We start from the raw sequence: 22,154 nt of genomic DNA, 5'->3' as shown, positions 1-22,154 counted from the left end.
AGCGCCAAAGTTAGTACTGTATTTTTTACTAAATATTCTCAGCTTGATTTCAGAGCCGGTGTCTAGATTTATAAGGAACTCTCCACAGAAACTACAGGAAATACAGTTATTATTTCTGCATGCATAATAGTTATTTATGAGATTAATGATGCGTGTGCACAATTCAGCATATGCAGTATCCCCCCACCTCAAATAACGCAGTACCGAGCTTATTTGTGACTGCAAGGAAATTATATTGCCTAAGAGACAACATCAGAAATATTGATGTGGAAGTCAAGCATTATGGGCTGTTGTGCAGCTTAATAGTAAAGTTCATTTGAGAATATACCATATAGTAAGCATACTAAAAAGGGCACGTGCTGATGCATTTATTTATTTACTCAGTGAATCCCATAGTTATCTACAACACTTTTCAAGAGGCCTTATCATTAATATCATTCTGTAAGTTTCTTCTCTGTGTTTAGGGGAATTAACTACTTTATTTTACCATGTAGAAACCTTCTTTTTTTTTAAAAAAAAAAAACCCACATTTCATGCCTCTGTAAAGTCAGACAAAAATAATTTTCAAAAACCAATTAAATTATCTTAGACTAATTATCTAAGACAATTATCTTATGCTCAAGACTATGAAACAAAGAGAGGAACATTTTCTCACCGCAATCAGTAGGCAAAGCTCAGTGAAAAAAATCATTGTCTTTTGCTCAGCTGATGATGGCATTTTCTGACCCCTGATAAAACGTTAAAACTCTCCAGCTATTTGTGTTAGACAAAGGACTGCAGCTGTACAGATGTTAATGATGAAACAGTTTTCGTTAAGCCGTCAGAAAGAAAATCACACAGTACCTTATGGAATTTTTGCATAAAACAGAAACAAATGAACTTATGATCTGTGGTTTTGACAATTAGATTGTCTCAGATAATAGAAAGAAGAGGATCGTGGAACTTCAGAGAAAATGGTAAATCTACAGTCGTTTTTTTTTTCTTTTCCGTTTTTCTTCTAGCTTTTTGTCTTTTTGCATTTTAGCTTTTTCTTTTGTTTCTTCCTTTTTCCTTTTTTCTTCTGACTTAATTTTTACTCTTCCATTTCAACCAAACCAAAATAGTGTCTGTGAGCAACTTGGTGCTCTCTCTGAGCTTGGTTGTTTTTTGCGGACATTTCATTACCACACTAGGTAATGTCATCCATACACTGCAAAAAAATAACCAAGCTCTTAGAGGACCAAGGACCTCACCATTCAATCTGAGCTACAAATATGATCTTCTATCAAAACAGTGTCTATGCTGCAGATTGGGGGGAAAGGACTGAAAACAGAGCTCGCCTTAAAAGAGAATTTTTTCAAAGCAAGCTGATTTGTTTATTGCTTTACACAGAAATAGACTGATGAGATTTCGTGTATCCTTGTGAATATTCAGTTCTCCTCCTGAGAATTTTGCAAAGCTGCTTTTGGCTAATTTAGAAAGGCACTAGGATGTGTATGAGGCTGTATTTTAGGTTCAAATAAGCACATAGGCATATTTTAGGAGGAAATGTGCCAAAGAGTTTTTTTTTAAAAAAAGAAAAAGAATAAAAGACTGGAGGGGGGAAAAAAAGTATTTTATCGGCAGGCCATTAAAATAATGCATGCTTCCTTGCATAAATCTTACACAAATTGCAGACTAGGCTGGAGCACCCCAGAAATGGGGGAAAAGGTGAAACTGACAAGGAGAAACATAGACCAGTTTCTCCATGAATGCTGTAAATAGCAATTCATCCCAATCTTTTCTTCTATGATTTTGCATTAAATTAGCTTCCTTAGAGGGACATGGTGGCTCAGCGGCTAAGATGCTGAGCTTGTTAATCAGAAAGGTTGGCAGTTTGGCAATTCAAATCCCTAGTGCCACATAATGGTGTGAGCTCCTGTTACTTGTCCTAGCTTTTGACATCCTAGCAGTTTGAAAGCATGTAAAAATGGAAGTAGAAAAATAGGAGCCACCTTTGGTGGGAAGGTAACAGCATTCCGTACATGGCTGCCAGCAGTTCGGCAGTTCCATTCTCATTGGCTCAAGGTTGACTCTACCTTCCATCCTTCTGAGGTGGGTAAAATGAGGACCCAGATTGTTGGGGGCAATATGCTGACTCTGCAAGCCACTTAGAGAGGGCTGTAAAAGCACTGGGAAGTGGTATATAAGCAGTGATGGCTTATATATTCAGCCAGTTCGCACCTATTCGGGAGAACTGGTTGTTAACTTTCTAAACAGTTCGGAGAACCGGTTGGTGGAAGAAATCTCCTTTTGTTTTTTTCCATTTTACAGGGCTAATCCTGTAAGGAAGGCAGGAAGGAAACATTCTGGAGTTGTTTCTAGCCTAATCTTTATTGCCCTGCCTACAGAAACTGCCTCTCCGGTTAACCCTGATTACATTGTAGCAGCTAAGGGGAAGCGCCCATTGACGTGAGTGATGTTGAGTTGGCCACACCCACCCAGTCACATGACCACCAAACCACACCCACCTACAGCAGAGAACCGGTTGTTAAATTAATTGAATCCCATCACTGGATATATAGATATAGCTGTAGTTGGATATATAGATGATATAGTTGTAGATATAGATAGATATAGATGGAGATATAGATGATATAAATATAGATATAAATAGATATGGATATATGGATATATAGATGATATAGATAGATTTAGATAGATATAGATAGATATATACCTATAGTTATAGATAGATATAAATATACATTTCAGTCAGGAACAATCATATTCAGAAGTTGCTCAGGCAGATGTGTTGCTAATTCGCTGGAGAATTGGAAGGAGGAGGAAGAACACAATCAGACTCACAAGATTCTGTTATTGCAGCCAATCTCAATAAAAATAGTTTTAGCTTCCCTGTAGAGGTGATCTTGTGGTGGGGCTGACACCTTGTGCTTTGGGAATAAACATCTACTTGTACGTGCAGAATGCATTCTGGCATGATAGTATCTCCTCTTTCTTTTCTTTTCTTTTGCCACTACTGCGCTTAGAATGTTCTGCGCTTTCCTTGACTGAAGACTGTATTCCCTTGAGTGTCCATCTTTTTTCTCAGGCAAGTTGATTTCAAGTTTATAGCATCCCTTCTTCCTCAAGCACTGATTGTGTGCAAGCATGAGGAAAAGCGAGAGGAGCACAGGCCTGGTTCCCACAGAACACTTAACTGGGTTAATGGAGTGTGTATATTAATGTGTTGTGAAAATAACAAGAATTAATCCAGTCAATTAACCTCCCAGATAATTTAACAGCCCAAAGTCAACCCAATTGTGTGCGAGCTTAACCTAACTCTACCAAGCTAGTAATGCTACAGGGAAAACCCAGTTAATTGACCCTTTCTGCCTACTTTGTTTTCTAAAAAAGAGAACTGGAAAGGAAAAGGGATTGAGAAGGCAAAGCCTTTCGCCTTACTGCAAAGGTTTGCCAGTACAAAGACACAACACAAAGGGTGATTTCTCTGCCCAAGCTGCACCCACTTTTGCCTGACCAAGACGACAGCGCCAAGAGATGATTTCAAGGCCTTTCGGGAAGTGGTGGGAATCAAGCAATTTAACAACCGGTTCTCTGCCCTAATGACCAGCTGGGTAGGCATGGCTTGGTGGTCGTGTGATCATGTGGGTGTAGCCAACTGAACATCACTCATGTCGATGGGCGCTGTGCCTTAGCTGTTACAATGTAATAAGGGTTAACCAGAGAGGCAGTTTCTGTAAGCAGGGCAATAAAGATTAGGCTGGAAATAACACCAGAATGTCTCCTTCCTGCCTTCCTTACAGGATTAGCCCTGTAAAGTGAAAAAAAAACAAAAGGAGATTTCATCCAACAACCGGTTCTCCGAACTGCTTAGAAAGTTAACAACCAGTTCTCCAGAATAGGTGCGAACTGGCTGAATCCCACCAGGGGATTCCGGGTCTTTGAAGAAGGACTTATGAGATGAGCACAAGGGGGGCGGATGAGCACAGCTAATAAATTCATATTTTCAGTAATAAAGATAAGTCCTCGACTGAGCCCAAAATTTCTGTTCCTGAGTGAAACATTTGCTAAATGAGTTTTGCCCCCTTTTACGACCTTTCTTGCCATAGTTGTTAAGTGAATCCTTGCAATGGTTAAATTAGTAACATGGTTGTTAAGTGAATCTGGCTGCCCCATTGACTCTGCTTTGTCAGAAGGTTGCAAAAAAGGATCACATGATCCCCCAGGACCAGGGCTGTCTTAAGGATGGAAGGCTGAGTCAACCTTGAGCCTGGTGAGATTCGAACTACCAAAGTGCTGGCAACCGGCAGATAGCAGAAGTAGCTTGCAGTACTGCACTATTGGAACTGTGCCACTATCATCATCATCTCCTCCTCCTCCTCCTCCTCCTCCATATATATATAGGCTGTGTGTATGTGTATGTGTTCCAGCATAACTCTGGAACGCCTTGAGCAATTTCAACCAAACCTGGTACACAGATGACGTACTCTCTGGAAACAAATACTGTGGGGGTAAGACACCCCTAACATAGTGGTGAAATTCATTTTTTTTACTACTGGTTCAATGGGTGTGGCTTGGTGGGCGTGGCAGGGGAAGGATACTACAAAATCCCCATTCCCTCACCACTTCTGGGGAAAGGATATTGCAAAATCTCCATTCCCACCCCACTCTGGAGCCCAACAGAGGTGGTATTTGCCAGTTCCCTGAACTACTCAAAATTTCCGCTACCGGTTCTTCAGAACCTGTCAGAACCTGCTGAATTTCACCCCTGCTCTAACACCCCTCGGGGTACGTGTTCTGTTAAGAGCCTGTTGTGCCTTAAAATGGCTTCTACTGGAAAGCACACTGGAGTTGTTAATGGCTTCACAGTACTCCACAAGGGGGCTCCCTCTGGTAAGGGTGAAAATCCAACATTAGAAATTATGTTTGGTCCGGGATTATTTTTGAGGACAAATGTATGGATTAGGATAAATAAATATCTGGGCAATTCCAGGTTATCAGCTAGTGGATTATAAAGCATGGTTTGAAGATTACTGCAATGCATGAAGCCTAGTAGCTATGGTTTATTCAACATACTGAGATTAAAGGAAACCATGGCTGGGAGAACTATATAGACTCGGACACTGAAAGGGAAAGCAAGGAAAGTTAAATAAATCTAGATCTCTTAAAAATGATTGCCAAGGTGATTTCTTTACCGTTCTCTCCATCAGACTTCCTTTCGTGATCGGTATCGGTGAGGGACAAGGCTGAGTTTGCACGGCTTGATAAACAGGAGCTGTGTTCGGATTTCATGCCCGACATCCACATCCTCAAGGCCTGATCTGGTGAGGCACCTCCTTCCGTCTCGGTATCCATATCCGACCCCATCTCGATAGGATAGCCGTGCTGAGAAACGGTGTGCAGTTCCCCCTGATAGCCAGCACACAACATATGGGAAGAGTCACAGAATTCCAGCTCTGTAACAAATTGAAAAACCAGAACATGGTTTGTACGCAAAAAGGACAGTTCAGTTGTTGTTTTTTAATTTGCACATAATTCCACAATTCAGGTGATTATAAGTATACAAAACTTTTGCCAGACCAATTCTTGAATACAGCTCATCCGCCAGGAATCCACACTGTATATCAGGCATTAACACGAGGTATTTCATGAGAAGAGTCCTCCATTCCTCTACTCACAATAAATTTCCCTATGCCACCGGGCTTCAAATTTGGGGCTTGAACAATCTGGAACCATGCCACCTGCTGCCCGATCTAAGCATACTACACAAAATTGTCTACTACAATGCCCTACCTGTCAACGACTACTTCAGCTTCAACCGCAATAATACACAGGCAAACAATCGATACAAACTCAAGGCAAACCGCTCCAAACTCAATTGCAGAAAATACGACTTCAGCAACAGAGTGGTCAACGCCTGGAATGCTCTACCCGACTCCGTTGCTACAGCCTCAAACTCTCAATCTCAAACTGTCTACCGTGGATGTCACCCCATTCCTAAGAGGTCCGTAAAGGGAAAGTGCATAAGCACACTAGCGTGCCTACCGTCCCTGTCTTACTGTCTCCATTTATCTGTGTTTACTTCCTTTGTTCATGTTTATGTTCATACCTATACTTGTTATCTTGTACATTTGAAAAACAAACAAACAAACAAATATGGACCAAATACCCTCCCCCATTCATGTTCTAGAATTGTGGTGATTTTATATAAGCTCAATATTAAAAAAAGAAACTAAGAAAAAGAATGCATACAGTTATAAAAGAAGGGGGAGAAGGCTAAAGAGGAGACAGTTTTGCACCAGATAGAAACCAGGAGACTGAGAGTTCCAATCCAGCTTTAGGCATAAAAAGCAGTCTGGTGACTTTGGACCAATCACCAGGAGACTGGGAGTTCTAGTTCTGTCTTAGGCATGAAAGCCAGTTGGGTGACTTTGGACCAATCACCAGGAGACTGGGAGCTCTAGTTCTGTCTTAGGCATGAAAGCCAGCTGGGTGACTTTGGACCAATCACCAGGAGACTGAGAGTTCTAGTTCTGCCTTAGGCATGAAAGCCAGTTGGGTGACTTTGGACCAATCACCAGGGGACTGGGAGTTCTAGTTCTGTCTTAGGCATGAAAGCCAGTTGGGTGACTTTGGGCCAATCACCAGGAGACTGAGAGTTCTAGTTCTGACTTAGGCATGAAAGCCAGCCGGGTGACTTTGGGCCAATCACCAGGAGACTGGGAGTTCTAGTTCTGTCTTAGGCATGAAAGCCAGACGAGTGACTTTGGGCCAATCACCAGGAGACTGGGACTTCCAGTCCTGCCTTAGGTACAAAAATCTGGGTGAGCTCACAGAGGTGTTATTGTGAGGAAAATAGAGAAGAATTAGGAATGTTCATCACCTTGAGTTATTTTTAAAAATAAAGGAAACACTAAAATAGAATAAAAATAAAGTAGGAATCAAAAAGATACAGTTATATATTCACAGCCACAGATATATCACCATTGGAGTCATGATTCATTACAGTGGTCTGCAGCTGATCTATATAAATCAATTCTGCAAACCACTGAATAATGAGAGCTACGTATTTTTGTCTCCCTTATACTGAATAGTAACATTTCCCCCCTGAAAGTCTATTTTTTTTGTCCTCATGTCAACTCCCATGTGATGGAGATCAACTTCAAAAAGAATATAAACCTCTGAAAATATTAAATCTCAAAGTTGAGCTTATCCATGTAATTGCTTCTTATCCAAATGGTACAATATATTCAAATACAGTATTAATTTCATTGCATCTCCCACAACCTCAATGCAACAAGGTCACTTTCTGAAATACTATTTCTTGTCCGAAAGGATATAATCTAAATATATATATATATATTGATGGTTCAGTAAAATGTGCAAAAAGAAACAGCAAAATGAAAAGCAAAAATACATGGGCATACTTAACGGATTTGGCAGGGGGGGGGGAATGAAAAGAGCAAATAAAAATAATCTACATTTTAAAAACAAAATTATAAAATATTTCCTCTCTTTATCTTTCTCCTATCTTTTCTCCCCAATCACTCATTGCTATTTTTATACTTTACCGTGGGCATTACGACTCCTTTCCATTTGAATCATTTTAATGAGGATGATTTTTAAGATTATTTAAACAACTTTCTCTTCCTATTTAGTTTGGAAACTACCTCTGGAACGAAAAACGTAGATGATGATGAGAAGCAGAAGATGGAGCTCTTGCTATCTTATCTCACCATCTTCCAGACCCCTGATGTCATATTACAAGAGAGACAGGATGTGGTGACCAGTTTGTATTTTTATTTTTACAATTTGCTATTTTCAGATGATCCTCGAATTACGATCACAACTCAGCCCAAAATAAGCAAGACTTTTTTATGAGCTTTGCCCCATTTTATGAACTTCGTTGCCGGAGTTGTTAAGTGAATCACTGCAGTTGTTAAATTAGTCACAGGGACGTTAAATGAATCTGGATTCCCCATTGACTCTGCTTTGTCAGAAGGTCGCAAAAAAGGATCACTGACCTGGGACCCTGCAATCGTCATAAATACGAGTCAGCAGTCAAGCGCCTGAATTTGGATCATGTGACCAGGGGGATGGCGCAACAGTTGTGTGAAAAATGGCCATAAATTACTATTTTCAGTGCCATCTAACTTTGAACGGATGCTAAACAAAGTTGTTAAATTGAAGATTATTTATACATTTGTGAACAAGACTTTTGCAAACTTGTCTGAGTGGTCCAACTTGCCTGTGTTTTCCAAAATGGTGAGTTTTGTGTTCCCTTTGTGGAACACTGCTGGGCTCCAAAAACTAAGAAAGACACGTTGAGACAGTTTTTCTCTATCCTTCCTCACCCATAGACAGAATCTTGCCAAATTAAAGCCAACAACTTCCACCATAAAACACATAAACTGGGAGCTGTTCAGGGGTGTCATTTACTTATCTTCCCTACTGGTTTGCAAATGTGAGCATTTGTGTGCTGCTTCCATGCAGGCGCACAGCCTTCTGCACATGCACTTTTGGCGAAAAAAGAGCCTAAATAGGATGTCGTAGAGCTGGGGCAGGAGGGGGAGGGCACTCACGATTTCTGCTACTGGTTCAAGCGAACTAGTCCGAACCGCCTAAATAACACCTCTGGAATTGTTACAGAGGAGCCATCTTCACCCTTTTTCTCCCACACAAACTATAAGAGCTACACTGTCTTTTGCTGCTCTGAAATGCATTGCCTCCCTCTTGGGAATACCGACAACATTCCATTGAAAACACTTGTTAAGTGTGGTGTTCCAACTCCCAAGTGGATGCATTTTCTCTGAAGCTCTCAGAGTGGCCTAAACGGTGCAGTTTAGCTATGCACATCTAATCTTGTTAGCTCCACTCCCGAATATTCCCTGGGGCAGAGGCATCTCCAGGCAGGTTTTTGCATTGGTAATTTTAGGCACTCCTTTTCTATGTACACATATGTGCTCGTACGCAAAACCCAGTCTGAGTTTCCAGATTGGAAACTTTATGATTTACATGGTAGGGGTGGTGATTTCTAAATGTAAGTTATTCTCTTTTTAATATTTTTAAATATATATTTTATTACCGTATTTTTCAGAGTATAAGACACACCTTTTCCCCTCAAACAAAGAGGGTGAAAATCTAGGTGCATCTTATACACCGAATACTGCATTTTTGGCCTTCCGAAACCCCGCCCCCTTTGCAAAAATGGCCGTGCATAGCCTTTAGGAGGCTTCCAGAGTGTTCCTGGCGGCTGGGGAAAGCAAAAATGAGCAAAAAACAGGCCTTGTGTGTAAAGCTTCAGATCCTTCATTTGCCTAATCTGTGAAAAGGCCTTTTCTGGTTATAGTAGCCACAAGGTGGCACTTTTGTTAAAGTAGAAAATGATCATACTGTTCTTTGCTCTCATACAGGTGGCTGGAGAGGGAAAGTCTACTTTTGTTCCTCCTCAACATTGTTCAAAGACCCATAAATCTCTGATGAGAAATTTCCAAAGAGATTTTTCACCCCTGCTAATAAAGAAAGCTAGAAGTTCCTAAGGTAAAGGTAAAGGTTCCCCTCGCAAGTATGTTCTAGTCGTTCCTGACTCTAGGGGGTGGTGCTTATCTCCATTTCAAAGCGGAAGAGCCAGCGCTGTCTGAAGACGTCCCCGTGGTCATGTGCTGGCATGACTAAATGCCAAAGGTGCACAGAACACTGTTACCTTCCCACCAAAGGTGGTTCCTATTTTTCTACTTGCATTTTTTAAGATACTTCTGAACTGCTACGTTGGCAAAAGCTGGGACAAGTAACGGGAGCTCACTCTGTTACACGGTGTAGGAATTCGAACTGCTGAACTGCCGAACTTTCTGATTGACAAGCTCAGTGTCTTAGCCACTGAGCCACTGCGTCCTACCTCTGCATAAGTTAGTATCGCAAGCAAACTCTGCCCTCATTTCCAGGAGCTCAACTCATTCGAACTTGACTGGCTCAAGGTTGACTCAACCTTCCATCCTTCCAAGGTCAGTAAAATGAGAACCCAGACTTTTGGGGGCAAGAGGCTGACTCTGTAAGCCAGTAAGAGAGGATGATAAAGCACTGTGAAGTGGTATATAAGTCTAAGTACCTATCTCAGGCTCCAAGATTTTGTACCACCTCCATAATTATTTTGTTTCTACAAAAATTTGTACCATTAAGCCTCTTGATTGAAATCAGTGTGATTCTTGCTCCCTTGAGCCTGCTCTGGTGTATAAGATTGGGCAGTTCTCAATCTGATCAAGATTTAGGCAGTGGTTTAGGAAACACCCTGCTACAAACGCCAATGTTGTATCTGCCATTTTGGTGATTCACAAAAACGCTGATAAGAAGGGTCCAGTCCAATGCACTTGGAGATATATTTCATTTTAATACAGGGGTGTCAAACACAACGCTCGAGGGCCAGATACAGCCTGTGGAATACTTCGATCTGGCCCAGGGGGCCACCCTGGAATCAGCCAAGGACTGGCTCGCAGTGCTTCTGCCACCAAAACGGAGCTCCATTTTTGCTGGCAGAGAGTTGCAGGAGGCTGTCGCAGGCCAAAATGGAGCTCGGAGGCCCGTTTTCTCTGGCAGAGCACTTGGCCCTCCACAGGCACCCCCGACACAAGTGACGTAGAGCTGGTCACATCTACACCCACCCCAGCCATGCCCACCCCGGCCCCCTGAGGTCAAACACAACCCTGATGCGGCCCTCAATGAAATCGAATTTGACACCCCTGTTTTAGTAAGAATGAGTTAAGTTGCAACTACGTCCTTTTCTTCTTAATCAATCTTGCTAAAGAGTCGCTGTGAAAATTGGTCAGGAAAGGAATTGCTTTTAGTTTCAGGCATTATCCCCAAGATCCTGCTCCAATTCACTACAGGTAATCCTTTATTGCTGGGAAATGCTTGTGTTGAGCTGCCAACAACATGGAAAACATCTGCATCCTCCACACCTACCTACCATGACTCACCCAATACACCAGATAATAACATGGCCTGCCTGTTACAGTGAATCCATGTAACTATTTTTAGCAGCTTCTGGGAATTCAGTGATCGATATTTAAAAACAGAATACTTCAGTGCTTCATGTTGCAGGCAGGGTCCCAGGCTCTATTGCTAAGATTAAGGACTTTAACTCAATATGAATCTGAACCAGCTTCCAGTTATGCTTTCATTGTGATGTTTGTTGAATTAATTCAATCTATTTTTTTCAAGCAAACTCCTCCCGAAGTGCATGATACTAGAAAAGGAGTAAGCAATATGGTATCAGTGTCTCACGATGCCTACCTTGGCCTCATCCAGAAAGAAAAAAAAGAGGAAGAAAAAAGAGGAAGGAAGGAAGGAAGAGAGGGAGGGAGGAACAGCAGATAAAAAGGTACGAAGATAGAGATACATAGATACAGTGGTGGGTTGCAGACGGTACACCATGGTACGTGCTGCGCACATGCATGTGGGAGCCCATTGGATCCGGAACCCACAGAGAGAGAAAGAGAGAGAAAGAGAGAGAAAGAGAGAGAGAGAGAGAAGAGAAGAGAAGAGAAGAGAAGAGAAGAGAAGAGAAAATAGAAGAGTAGAATATAGAATAGAATGGAGCAGAACAGAACAGAACAGAACAGAATTCTTTATTGGCCAAGTGTGATTGGACACACAAGGAATTTGTCTTTGGTGCAGATGCTCTCAGTGTACGTAAGAGAATAAACTACATTTATCAAGAATAAAAATATACAACACTTAGCGTTAGTCAAAGTTACTAATAAGCAAAACGTATCAGGAAACAAATAAAAACAATATCAATTGAAAGATACAAGCAACATGTTTATAGTCATAATAGATAAGCCAGCTAGCTAAACAGACAGATCGGGAGACAGACAGATCAATATTCTTCTTCCTCTGGAGTCAGCTGGTGTTGATAGACAAGGAAAGATCCAGGCTGTGGCCCACACTTTGTATGGTGCCTTAGGGCTTGGTTCTCTCTCCATTATTTCATATCTATACGAGGCCACTAAACGAGATGATCCATACATTTGGGTTATCATCAATATGCAGATGAAACCCAGCTTCATAGCTCTACTCCAGGGTCTCTTTGGGGTGCCTTGGCCTGTCCACTATCCAGTCATGGGCTACACTGTCTCTTATCTGCCCATTCTCTAGGCCAGGCATGTCTAACTCAAGGCCTGGGGGCCAGATCAAGCCCACGAGGCCACCCTGGAAACAGTGAAGGACTGGCCTGCAATGCCTCGGTCAGCAAAAACAGAGCTCTTTTTCACTGGCAGAAAGTTGCAGGAGGCCATTGCAGCCAAAAACGGAGCCCGTGATGGCCCTCCCAAGCTCCGTGTTTGCTGGCAGAGGGCTGCAGGAGGCCATCGCAGCCAAAAACAGAGCTCGGGAACCCGTTTTCACTGGCAGAGTCCTTGGGCTGCTGCAGGAGCCCCAACATGAGTGACGTCGAGCTGGCCATGCCCATCCTGGCCACACCCTTCAGAAGTCAAACACAACCCTGATGTGGCCATCAATGAAAGTGAGTTTGACCCCTGCTCAAAGACCCTTGACAGTGTCTCTTAGCCATGATCACATACTATTATAATAGCCCAGTTTAAAAGCTGAAAAGGAAGGGAAGCTGCTAAGGATGAAATAAGCTGCAAAAGAATAAATGAGAGAAAACAAGATATCCACAAGAAAGAAAATGAATCATTCCCACCATCAAAACACGGCGTCTTTAGTGCACAACCTAGCTGAATTGAGAGGCAGTTGTGTGTGCATTTATGTGCACATGCATGAGGAATCTATCTAAACACACACACACACACACACACACACACACACACGCTATGGTGATGTAAAAATAAGGAACCATATTTAGCGTAATGAATATGTTGTAGGAAAGCAAGCAATAAAATTTTTATCCAGCCAGAGGTGGCTGTGAAGCGAAATGTAGCATCCAATTAATGAATCTAGGAGTGAACTACTACTATTATTATTTTTACTATCTGATATTACAGCAATGTCACAGTTCAGCATTTTCTCATTTCTTGGCATTTAATTCCATTTTGCATTTAACTGTACACTTAATGTGGTTTTCACTGTTTTGAGGGAGAGAAAAAAAAGCATGAATGCATTTGCCAAACAGAAATATGGAATAAGTGCCTTGGAGAAAGCTGGAAAAATGTTCAAGGAAACAAATGTGCAGAAATCACACTGCTAAGCGTGAATTGCCAATTGTTGGGGTTGATCACCCCTAAAATATATGGGTGAGTTGCTTGCCACTGTGAGTCTCCTACTTAGCAGAGAAAGAAAAGGAATGAAATATGAGTGACTCCATTTGGGAAGCAGAAACCTCGTCTTTCAAACTAATGCTTTTTGCTTTAATTAGGAATGAAATATTTACTTTTTCAATTTGGCAAGAGTAGAAACCTTCTGGAAGAGAAAGCAAGCAAGAAAGTAACCCCTTAAGTGGCTGTTTTATTTTGTTCTTTCTCCAGAGAACAGAAAGGGTGTCCCGGTTTCTATCAGAGAAGAGATGATTTTTTTTAAAAAAAAATGTACATACTTATAAAAACTCTAGTACAGGAATTCACAAGCGAGGATTCCTATCTCCTCAAAACAAGAAGGAGAATTGCTGATGGTAACACATTAGGTTGCTTTCCCAAAGCCTTGGTATGTCTTGCCCAAAACTAGGTATGTCTATTCTGACGAAGAGAAGGACTCGGGGTGAGATGATAGTACTTGAGGGATTTTCACAGAGAAGAAGGGTTGACCTATTCTCCAGAGCACCTGAGGACAGAACAAGAAGCAACAGGTGGAAGATCGTTAAAGATCATTAAAGAGAGATAGTAGTGCTCAATAGCAGTAACTGTGAGAGGGATCTTGGAGTCCTAGTGGACAACCATTTAAATAGGAGTCAGCCGTGTGCAGCAGGTGCCAAAAAGGCCAACACAGTTCTAGGCTGCATAAACAAAGGGATAGAATCAAGATAACCTGAAATGTTAATACCATTTTATAAATGGTAAGGCCACACACGAAATACTGCATCCAATATTTGGTCGCCACGATGTAAAAAAGATGTGGAGACTCTAGAAAGAGTGCAGAGAAGAGCCACAAAGATGATTAGAGGACAGGAGGTTAAAACATATGAAGAATGGTTGCAGGAACTGGGAATGGCTAGTTTAATGAAAAGGAGGACTAGAGAAGAGATGATAGCAGTGTTCCAATATCTCAGGGGTTGCCACAAAGAAGAGGGAGTCAAGCTATCCTCCAAAGCACCAGAAGGCAGGACAAGAAGCAATGGGTGGAAACTAATCAAGGAGAGAAGCAACTTAGAACTAAGGTGAAATTTCCTGACAGTTAGAACAATTAATCAATGGAACAACTTGCCTCCAGAAGTTGTGAATGCTCCAACACTGGAGGTTTTTAAGAAGATGTTGTATATCTATTTGTCTGAAGTGGTGTAGAGTTTCCTGGGGGTTGAAGACCTTCAAGGTCCCTTCCAACTCTGCTATTCTATTCTATTCTATTCTATCCTATCCTATATGACACTTAGCTCTAGTAAGACCACACCTGGAATACTGCATCCAGTTTCATCACCATATTATTAAAAAAATAGATGTTGAGACTCTGGAAAGAGTACAGAGAAGTGCAACAAAGATGATTAAGGGTCTAGAGACTAAAATATAAATAGAAGACCGGTAGCAGGAATTGGGTATGTCTAGTCCAAGAAAAAGAAGGATGGGGGTGACATGATAATAGTGTTCCAATATTTGAGGGGCTGCCACAAAGAAGAGGGGTGTGTGTGTGGAAGTGCAAACCTATTCTCCAAAGCACCAGAAGGCAAAATAAGAAACAACGAATAGAAACTAATCAAGGAGAGATCCAACCTAGAAATAAGGAGAAATTTCCTGACAGTGAGAACAATTAATCAGTGGAATAGCCTGCCTTCAGAAGTTGTGGGTTTTCCATCACCGGAGGCTTAAGAATAGATTGGACAGCCATTTGTCTGGAATGGCATATGGTCTCCTGCTTGGGCAGGGGGTTGGACTAGAGGACCTCTAAGGTCCCTTCCAACTCTGTCATTCTGTTAAAATTACAGACCAATGTCTGTTCAATCTTGTCTTAAAAACCTCCAGTGATGGAGCACCCACAACTTATGGAGATAAGTCCTTCCACTGGTGAGTTGTTCTCACTGACAGGAAATTTCTCCTTAATTCTAAATTGGATCTTTCTTGAATAAGCTCAAGTGCCCTTCTTAACAGTTCAGATAAGAAATACATTTCTTCTTTTCCAATCAAAAAACGCTTTGTTGAGTGCATCAGGATTTTGCCATTCCTCCAATTGCCAGCAACATACAGAAAAGATTAATTTGCCCAATCCTTTCCACCCATGAATCTGAAAGTTTGCATGGGAATATTTGCACGTCCGAGTGGCAGCCCTTTTCCAAAAACCTATAGGCATGTAATCTGGGGAAAGAAAGAAAAAATGATGTCAGTTTTGTGTGTAAATAGATAAAGATTCTCCTCACATATATGTGATAGTCATTCCTGACTCTAGGGGGCAGTGCTCATCTCCGTTTCAAAGCCAAAGAGCCAGTGCTGTCTGAAGACGTCTCCATGGTCATGTGGCCGGCATGACTAAACACTGAAGGTGCACGGAGTGCTGTTACCTTCCCACCAAAGGTGGTTCTTATTTTTCTACTTGCATTTTTTACGTGCTTTCAAACTGTTAGGTTGGCAGAAGCTGGGACAAGTAATGGGAGCTCACTCCGTTACGTGGCATTAGGGATTCAAACTGCTGAACTGCCAACCTTTCTGATCGACAATCTCAGTGTCTTAGCCACTGAGCCACTGTGCCCCTTTGTGTGTAAATAGGCTTTTAAAAAAACACAACCCGACTTTGTGTTGAAATAATGCATAAAATACATTCATAATGTAGTTGGTTATATGCAAGAGAAGATTTTGTGCTCAGGTTCAAGCTACCACACTGAGGGAACTGATTGTTTCATTTATTTGTGGCTTGTTGTCCCCTTGTACACTTGGGAATGGAAAGCTAGAGAAAATGGATCTTTCAGTAGATCCAGCGGCCCTTTCTCATTCTCTCAGAACAAATGGGGATAAGGAGCAAGGATCAGATGAAGCATCCCCAGGCTCAATTCTGAGGAATTGTCCTTGAAATGCCAGAGTTGTAGCAGAATATATGATATTCCATTCTTTGCTCATCAGTTCTGATTCCACTGCTCAGGCTCAGTTACGCAGGGAAAAGACAGAGAGGCCAAGAAATGCTTGGAAAGGAAACTTGCAGTTAAGACTGTTAAGTGGTAGGAAAGAAGCATGAGGCAGACCCAGAAGGAGATGGAATTCAATGTCAACTATTGCAGGAAGAAATAACAATGTCTGAGGTCACGGGAAATGCAAGAACTGAAATTTTGTTATCCCCCCTCAACAACTTGAAGTGGTAAAAGCAGAAGAGGAGAAGGAGGAAGAAGGAGGAGGAGGAGGAGAGAAGGAGGAAGAAGAAAAAGAGGAAGGGAAGGAGGAGGAGAAAGAGAAGGAGGAGGAAGAGAAAAAGGAGGAAGAGGAGGAGGAAAAGAGGAAAAAGAAAAAGAAGAAGAGAAGGAGAAGAGAAGAAGAAGGAGGAGAGGAGGAGGAAGAAGAAAAAGAGGAAGAGGAGGAGGAAGAGAAGAAGGAGGAAGAGAAGAAGGAGGAAGAGAAGAAGGAGGAGGAGAGGAGGAAGAAGAAAAGGAGGAAGAGGAGGAGGAGGAAGAGAAGAAGGAGGAGGTGAAGAGGAGGAGGAAGAAGAAAAAGAGGAAGAGGGGGAAGAGAAGGAGGAGGAGGGGAGGAGGAGGAAGAGAAGGAGGAGAGGAGGAGGAAGAAGAAAAAGAGGAAGAGGAGGAGGAGGAAGAGAAGGAGGAGGAAGAGGAGGAGAAGAGGAGGAGGAAGAAGAAAAAGAGGAAGAGGAGGATAATCCATCTTTAATCAGGATGACCATGTTTTGGAGGGTGTCTGTGAACTGCAGAACAAAAGTGTCAGGCACAAGCAACCAGAACATCTCCATGAAGAGGCCTAAGCCAGTGATGGCGAACCTGGGGGCATGCAAGCCGTCGCAGGGGGCATGTGGGAGGGCACATGTGCATGCACTAGGGGCAGGGGGCATGTGGGGGGCACATGTGCATGTATGAGGGGCCGGGGGCATGCACAGGGTCTGTGTGCGCATTGCATTTTGGGGTTTTGCACGCAGGCACTCAGTCCAGAAAAAGTTCGCAATCACTGTCCTAAGCTGTTTCTTTATTGTTAATCACCAATTTACAAGAATCTGGCCAGACTGCTTGCGATTCCTTCATGGGATGCAAATAAAGGCTTCAATAACCTGGCCTCCATCATCCCCTCCCATGGAAGGATTCCATGCTGAAAAGTTTTTTTATTTCCCCTTTTTACCAGTGATTCCACCACAAAGTCCTCAGCATCTGAACAACTTCTTTCGATACTCTGTTTTTCAAGTTCCTTGCCTTGATCCTTGCCTGGCTACAGATAGTTATTGACTTACAAGCATTCACTTAGTGACTGTTCAAAGTTACAAGGGCGCTGAGAAAAGACCACTGCAGCATTCCCATGCTCATAGCAATAGCACTTAGATTTATATACCGCTTCACAGTGCTTTACAGCCCTCTCTAAGCGGTTTACAGAGTCAGCCTATTGCCCCCGACAATCTGGGTCCTCATTTTACCCACCTCGGAAGGATGGAAGACTGAGTCAACTTTGAGCCGGTGAGAATCGAACTCCTGGCAATGGGCAGAGTCAGCCTGCCATACTGCATTCTAACCACTGTACCACTAGGAAGAAAATGAAAAAGGGAAGGAAGAAAGGAAGGAATAGCAATAGCACTTAGACCCGCCTTGAAAGGATGGAAGGCTGAGTCAACCTTGAGCCTGGTGAGATTTGAACCACCAAATTGCAGGCAGCCAGCAGTCAGCAGGAGGAGCCTGCAGTACTGCACTCTAACCACTACGCCACTATCTGCGCCACAGTCATGTGATCAAGTTCAGGTGCTGGCATGCTTTTTGACAACTGGCACTTCCATTCACAATATTCCCAGCTGGCAGTGATTCATTTAACAACCGTAGCAAAAAAAAAAAAAGCTTGTAAAATGGGGCAAAACTCACTTAACAACTGTCTTGCTTAGCGATAGAAATTTTGGGCCCAACTGTGGTCATACATCAAGGACTACCTGTACTCAGGAACTTAACCTTTCTACAGAAATGACAATGCCTTGTATTCTACTCCCCAAATATTGGGAATCTCTATTAACTATTGATTTTGGACTGGCTGAAGTCTTCAAGCAGTTTAACAAAAGACATGTTAAAAAAAGATAATATGCCATAATTTCCAATGCTCTGATTAGAAAAGGATGTGCATACTTTTGTTTTAATTACAGAGCTAAGATTTTTCTCCAAAGCGTAGAGACAGAGGCAAATTTATAGATGAAGCCTTGTGCTATTTGAGCTTCTACCACACCATAATTATCTGTCTGGTTGGGATCTGTGGTTGTTGCACAAAATAAATTTCAGTGGATCCCTGCTGCAATTTTCCAACTGAGGGGACTAAGATCGAGAGAAGCAGTGTTAAACCTGATAACGTATTTTGAAAAATATGCATCATGTTTAAAAAGCTTTTCTTTACGATAATATGAAGGTCATGTCAGCAATCTTTGACTAATATTTGTTATTTGATCAGAAAGAGTAGATAGATCTTCTTGCAGTTGGAGATCACGTTCTCCTTTCAATAAGACTGTCAGGCTTCCAAGTAATACATCCTTTGTAAGCAAAAACTCCGAGGCAGGTGAATTCTTCAAAGAAGAGCTTTATTGGAAATATCATATTGGCACATATCTTAGATCTTTGGCAAGGGCCCAAATCATAGCAGTCAATCCTCAGGAGGAGGAGGAGGAGGAGGAGGAGGAGGAGCAGGAGCAGGAGCAGGAGCATATACACATATACCAAAATGTGCATAAATATGAACACTACATATGAACACCTAACCCTGGTAATTCCAGAATTTTGTAATGATATATTACACATCTAGTTAAACCTATTGAGTCCAATCAGCAAGTGAAGAGTAAGACTAGTAACTCAAAGTTGTCCTTTCTTCTAAACTACTAGACAATGCACAACAACCCATTGGATCATTCTTTGTTAATATTTCCTTATCTAAAAAGATAAGCAGAATGACCACAGTATGACCATCCTTCCATTCCCCATTATCCTGTCAGAGCTGAAGAATCTTCTTGGATGAGAAGCGAAATGTCTTCCAAAGGGGAAAAAAAAACAAGAAAGTCCAGTTGCCTCCTGAAAAAGCGCCATGACCTGGACAACTGAGAATCTCTACAGACTTTTAGCTATACAATTTGGGATGAACACCCTTTGAATGATGTGGCAGTAGGAATGGATTTCCAGAGAATGCACGGGAGAAGGGGGACACGGGGGGGGGGGGGGGTTTGCACATGCATATGCAGGGGGACGGGGTGTGCAATGGGGTGTCAGGCACACATTGCATTATGAGAATGGGCATGCGCATGGACACTACCGCCCATGTGCATGCGCTTTCAGCATGTGATGACAGAAAGGTTAGCCATCACTACTATAGAGTTTAAATATGGCTGGAACATCTGTGATTAAAACTCCTTAAAAGAAGAAAAGGAAGTATTTATATTCATACTCATTTTATATGATCGGATTCATTTTTTTGCCTATAATAGTATTTTCATTTTATACTGTCCTTTGGACTGGACTAATACTTTGCCATAAAGCATTTATTTATTATATCAAAAATCCTTAAGTATATTATTCCAAAATATCCAGTTAATTACAGTATATAAATAATGGGCAAATGCAATGATTTTTTTTTTACATGTTAGCTTATATCTTTTAAACGTGGTTTTCTAAAAAAATCTATTATGGGATATTTAATGCATTCTCACTGGGAGAATACAGACATACATAGACACACAAACACGCACATTGAAATCAAAATAAAATGGACAGAAAGACAAGGAGATTCAAAGCATGCTAGTTGTACCTAGTAAGGTAGGAATAAAAGCTAGAAAATGCCACTGTTAGCCTGGCAAAAATCCCAGAATGAGCAGGAGGTGCAAATTAAACCAATCATCACCTACACCACCTCTGGAGACTATTGAGGCAGATGCATGAAGACTGGTAGCTGTGCAAAACATTTGTAAGGAAAGGCAATTCATTTCAAATTATTTGATCGGGTTATTCCTGGATAATTACTGTATAGTAGAGGTGTTGGACAAGGAGGAAGAACCAAAGTCAATATCTACTTTCAACCATGGAAGTTTCAATCAAGGAAGTTCAATAATTTCTACCCAAATTATCTCATGAGGGTGGGGTTTTTTTTTGGGGGGGGGAGGATTGGAGAAGGTGTATTTTGTGCATCTACATGTTTGTGTGCGTTATCTTGAGCTCCTGTAGGAACAATGTGGCATAAATGTTTTTGCGAGTTAGATTTATGTTCCACCTTCTCTCGGGGCAGAACACACAGAACTTCTCCCAAAGATACTTTTTTCAAGAGGCAACTGGACTTTCTTGTTTGGTTTTTTTGAAGACGTTTAGCTTCTCATCTGAGAAGCTTCTTCAGCTCTGACAGGATAGTGGGGAATGGAAGGCTTTATATTCCTTGCAGACAGCTGGTCATTTGCATCCTTTTAGAGGATCATTGAAGCACTTGGAGGTTTATCGGTGTCCTCAGGGTCAGTTGAGTGAGCAGTGCTCCTGGTTCCTGTAGTCTGCAATTTTTCCCCCTCTGGGAATCCATTCTTACTCCCACACCATTCCAAGGGTGTTCATCTCAAATTGTGTAGCTAAAAGTCTTTAGACATTCTCAGTCATCCAGGTCATGGTTGTCCCAAAGGTGTTTTTTCAAGAGGCAACTGGACTTTCTTTTGAAAAACAAGAGAGTCCAGTTGCCTCCTGAAAAAGCACCTTTGGGACAACCATGACTTGGATGACTGAGAATCTCTACAGATACACTATTTCTCCAATTTTTGAACCCTATGAATTGAGGTGGTCAGATAAAAGTGACTAGTCCAAATGAACTTTCATTTGTAATCCTAAACATGAACCTCCACAAGTCCAATATCTTCACCACAACGTCACAGCTCTGTTAGAAGCAGAAAACACCATTGTTGCATGTTTTCTATTCAGGATATGAGGAGATAATGTTGGAGCTTTCTATTAAACACTCGCTTGACGGGCATGTTTAAAAAGCAATTTGTTGCTCTACCTTAGGCAGTAAAATTTTTATAGTCCAGACCTGTTTCCAAATTTTAGTCCTGGAAAACTCCTGAGATTAATCCAGTAATCCTTAAATTGCAAGGCAGCTTATACCACCTCCTTGGGTCAGCAGGTAAAGTCAGAGAGGTTTTTATCCCAGCTGTGTTGACAACCTGTCCTAATAGTCACAGAAGCTATAAACAGGTGCCAAACATCTGGAAGCTGCTGGCACCAGCAGCTCGATTCCTCTTTTTTGCACCTTTTCTGGCCAGGTAATGATAGGAAGAAGGCAAATTCCCTGTTTTAAGTTTCTTGCAATTCTAAGGGAATACCTTATTGCATTTTTATATTATTGATTATTATACACATATTATATATTATTTTATATTATAGAATACCTTATTTCATTTTTATATTCCTTAGATGCAGCAGTGTGCAACATCTGAGGGTCAACTTCAAACCGAAACTGGCAGAAACCATTTTTTCGCTTCTCAATTGCCACACATTATTGGCGGGGGACGAGGAGAGAGGTTGGAATACATTGACAGACACATCAATGTTTCTCGTGGGAACCAAGGTCATCTCCACAGGTGTCAGATGAAGGAGGATGGGAGTGCCTACAGAGCACGACAATTAATTTAATTGAACAATGTGACCTGGGTCACTTGGGGAGGGAATCGTTTTCTATTTTAGTTATGCTGAAATTCTGGGAAATATTTAGAATTGGTTTTCCATTTGAGTATGCCTTATATGATGTACCCAAACAAGAAGTTCTTTGAGGAAGATTCCAGCCTTGGGGTTTTGCTTTGCTTGGGTTTATTAGCTGGAACCTTGACTCTGAGTTTGTTTTCATAAAAAGACAGAGCATACTTCACCAACCTGGAACTTTCCTGATTGATGT

General features: G+C 41.7%; 1 protein-coding gene across 1 annotated transcript in view; it reads right to left on the bottom strand.

The window, feature by feature from the left end:
- Positions 1–22,154, bottom strand: part of LOC116516109 (teneurin-1-like) — a 348,491-nt gene that overhangs the window by 263,706 nt on the left and 62,631 nt on the right. The window contains 1 exon segment of the mRNA XM_032228512.1: positions 5,178–5,438. Within this exon segment, the coding sequence (XP_032084403.1) occupies positions 5,178–5,438 (261 nt within the window).

Source organism: Thamnophis elegans, chromosome 12 (genome assembly GCF_009769535.1).
Source record: "Thamnophis elegans isolate rThaEle1 chromosome 12, rThaEle1.pri, whole genome shotgun sequence".
Classification (NCBI taxonomy): domain Eukaryota; kingdom Metazoa; phylum Chordata; class Lepidosauria; order Squamata; family Colubridae; genus Thamnophis; species Thamnophis elegans.
This window is presented reverse-complemented; position numbering and strand designations above follow the sequence as displayed.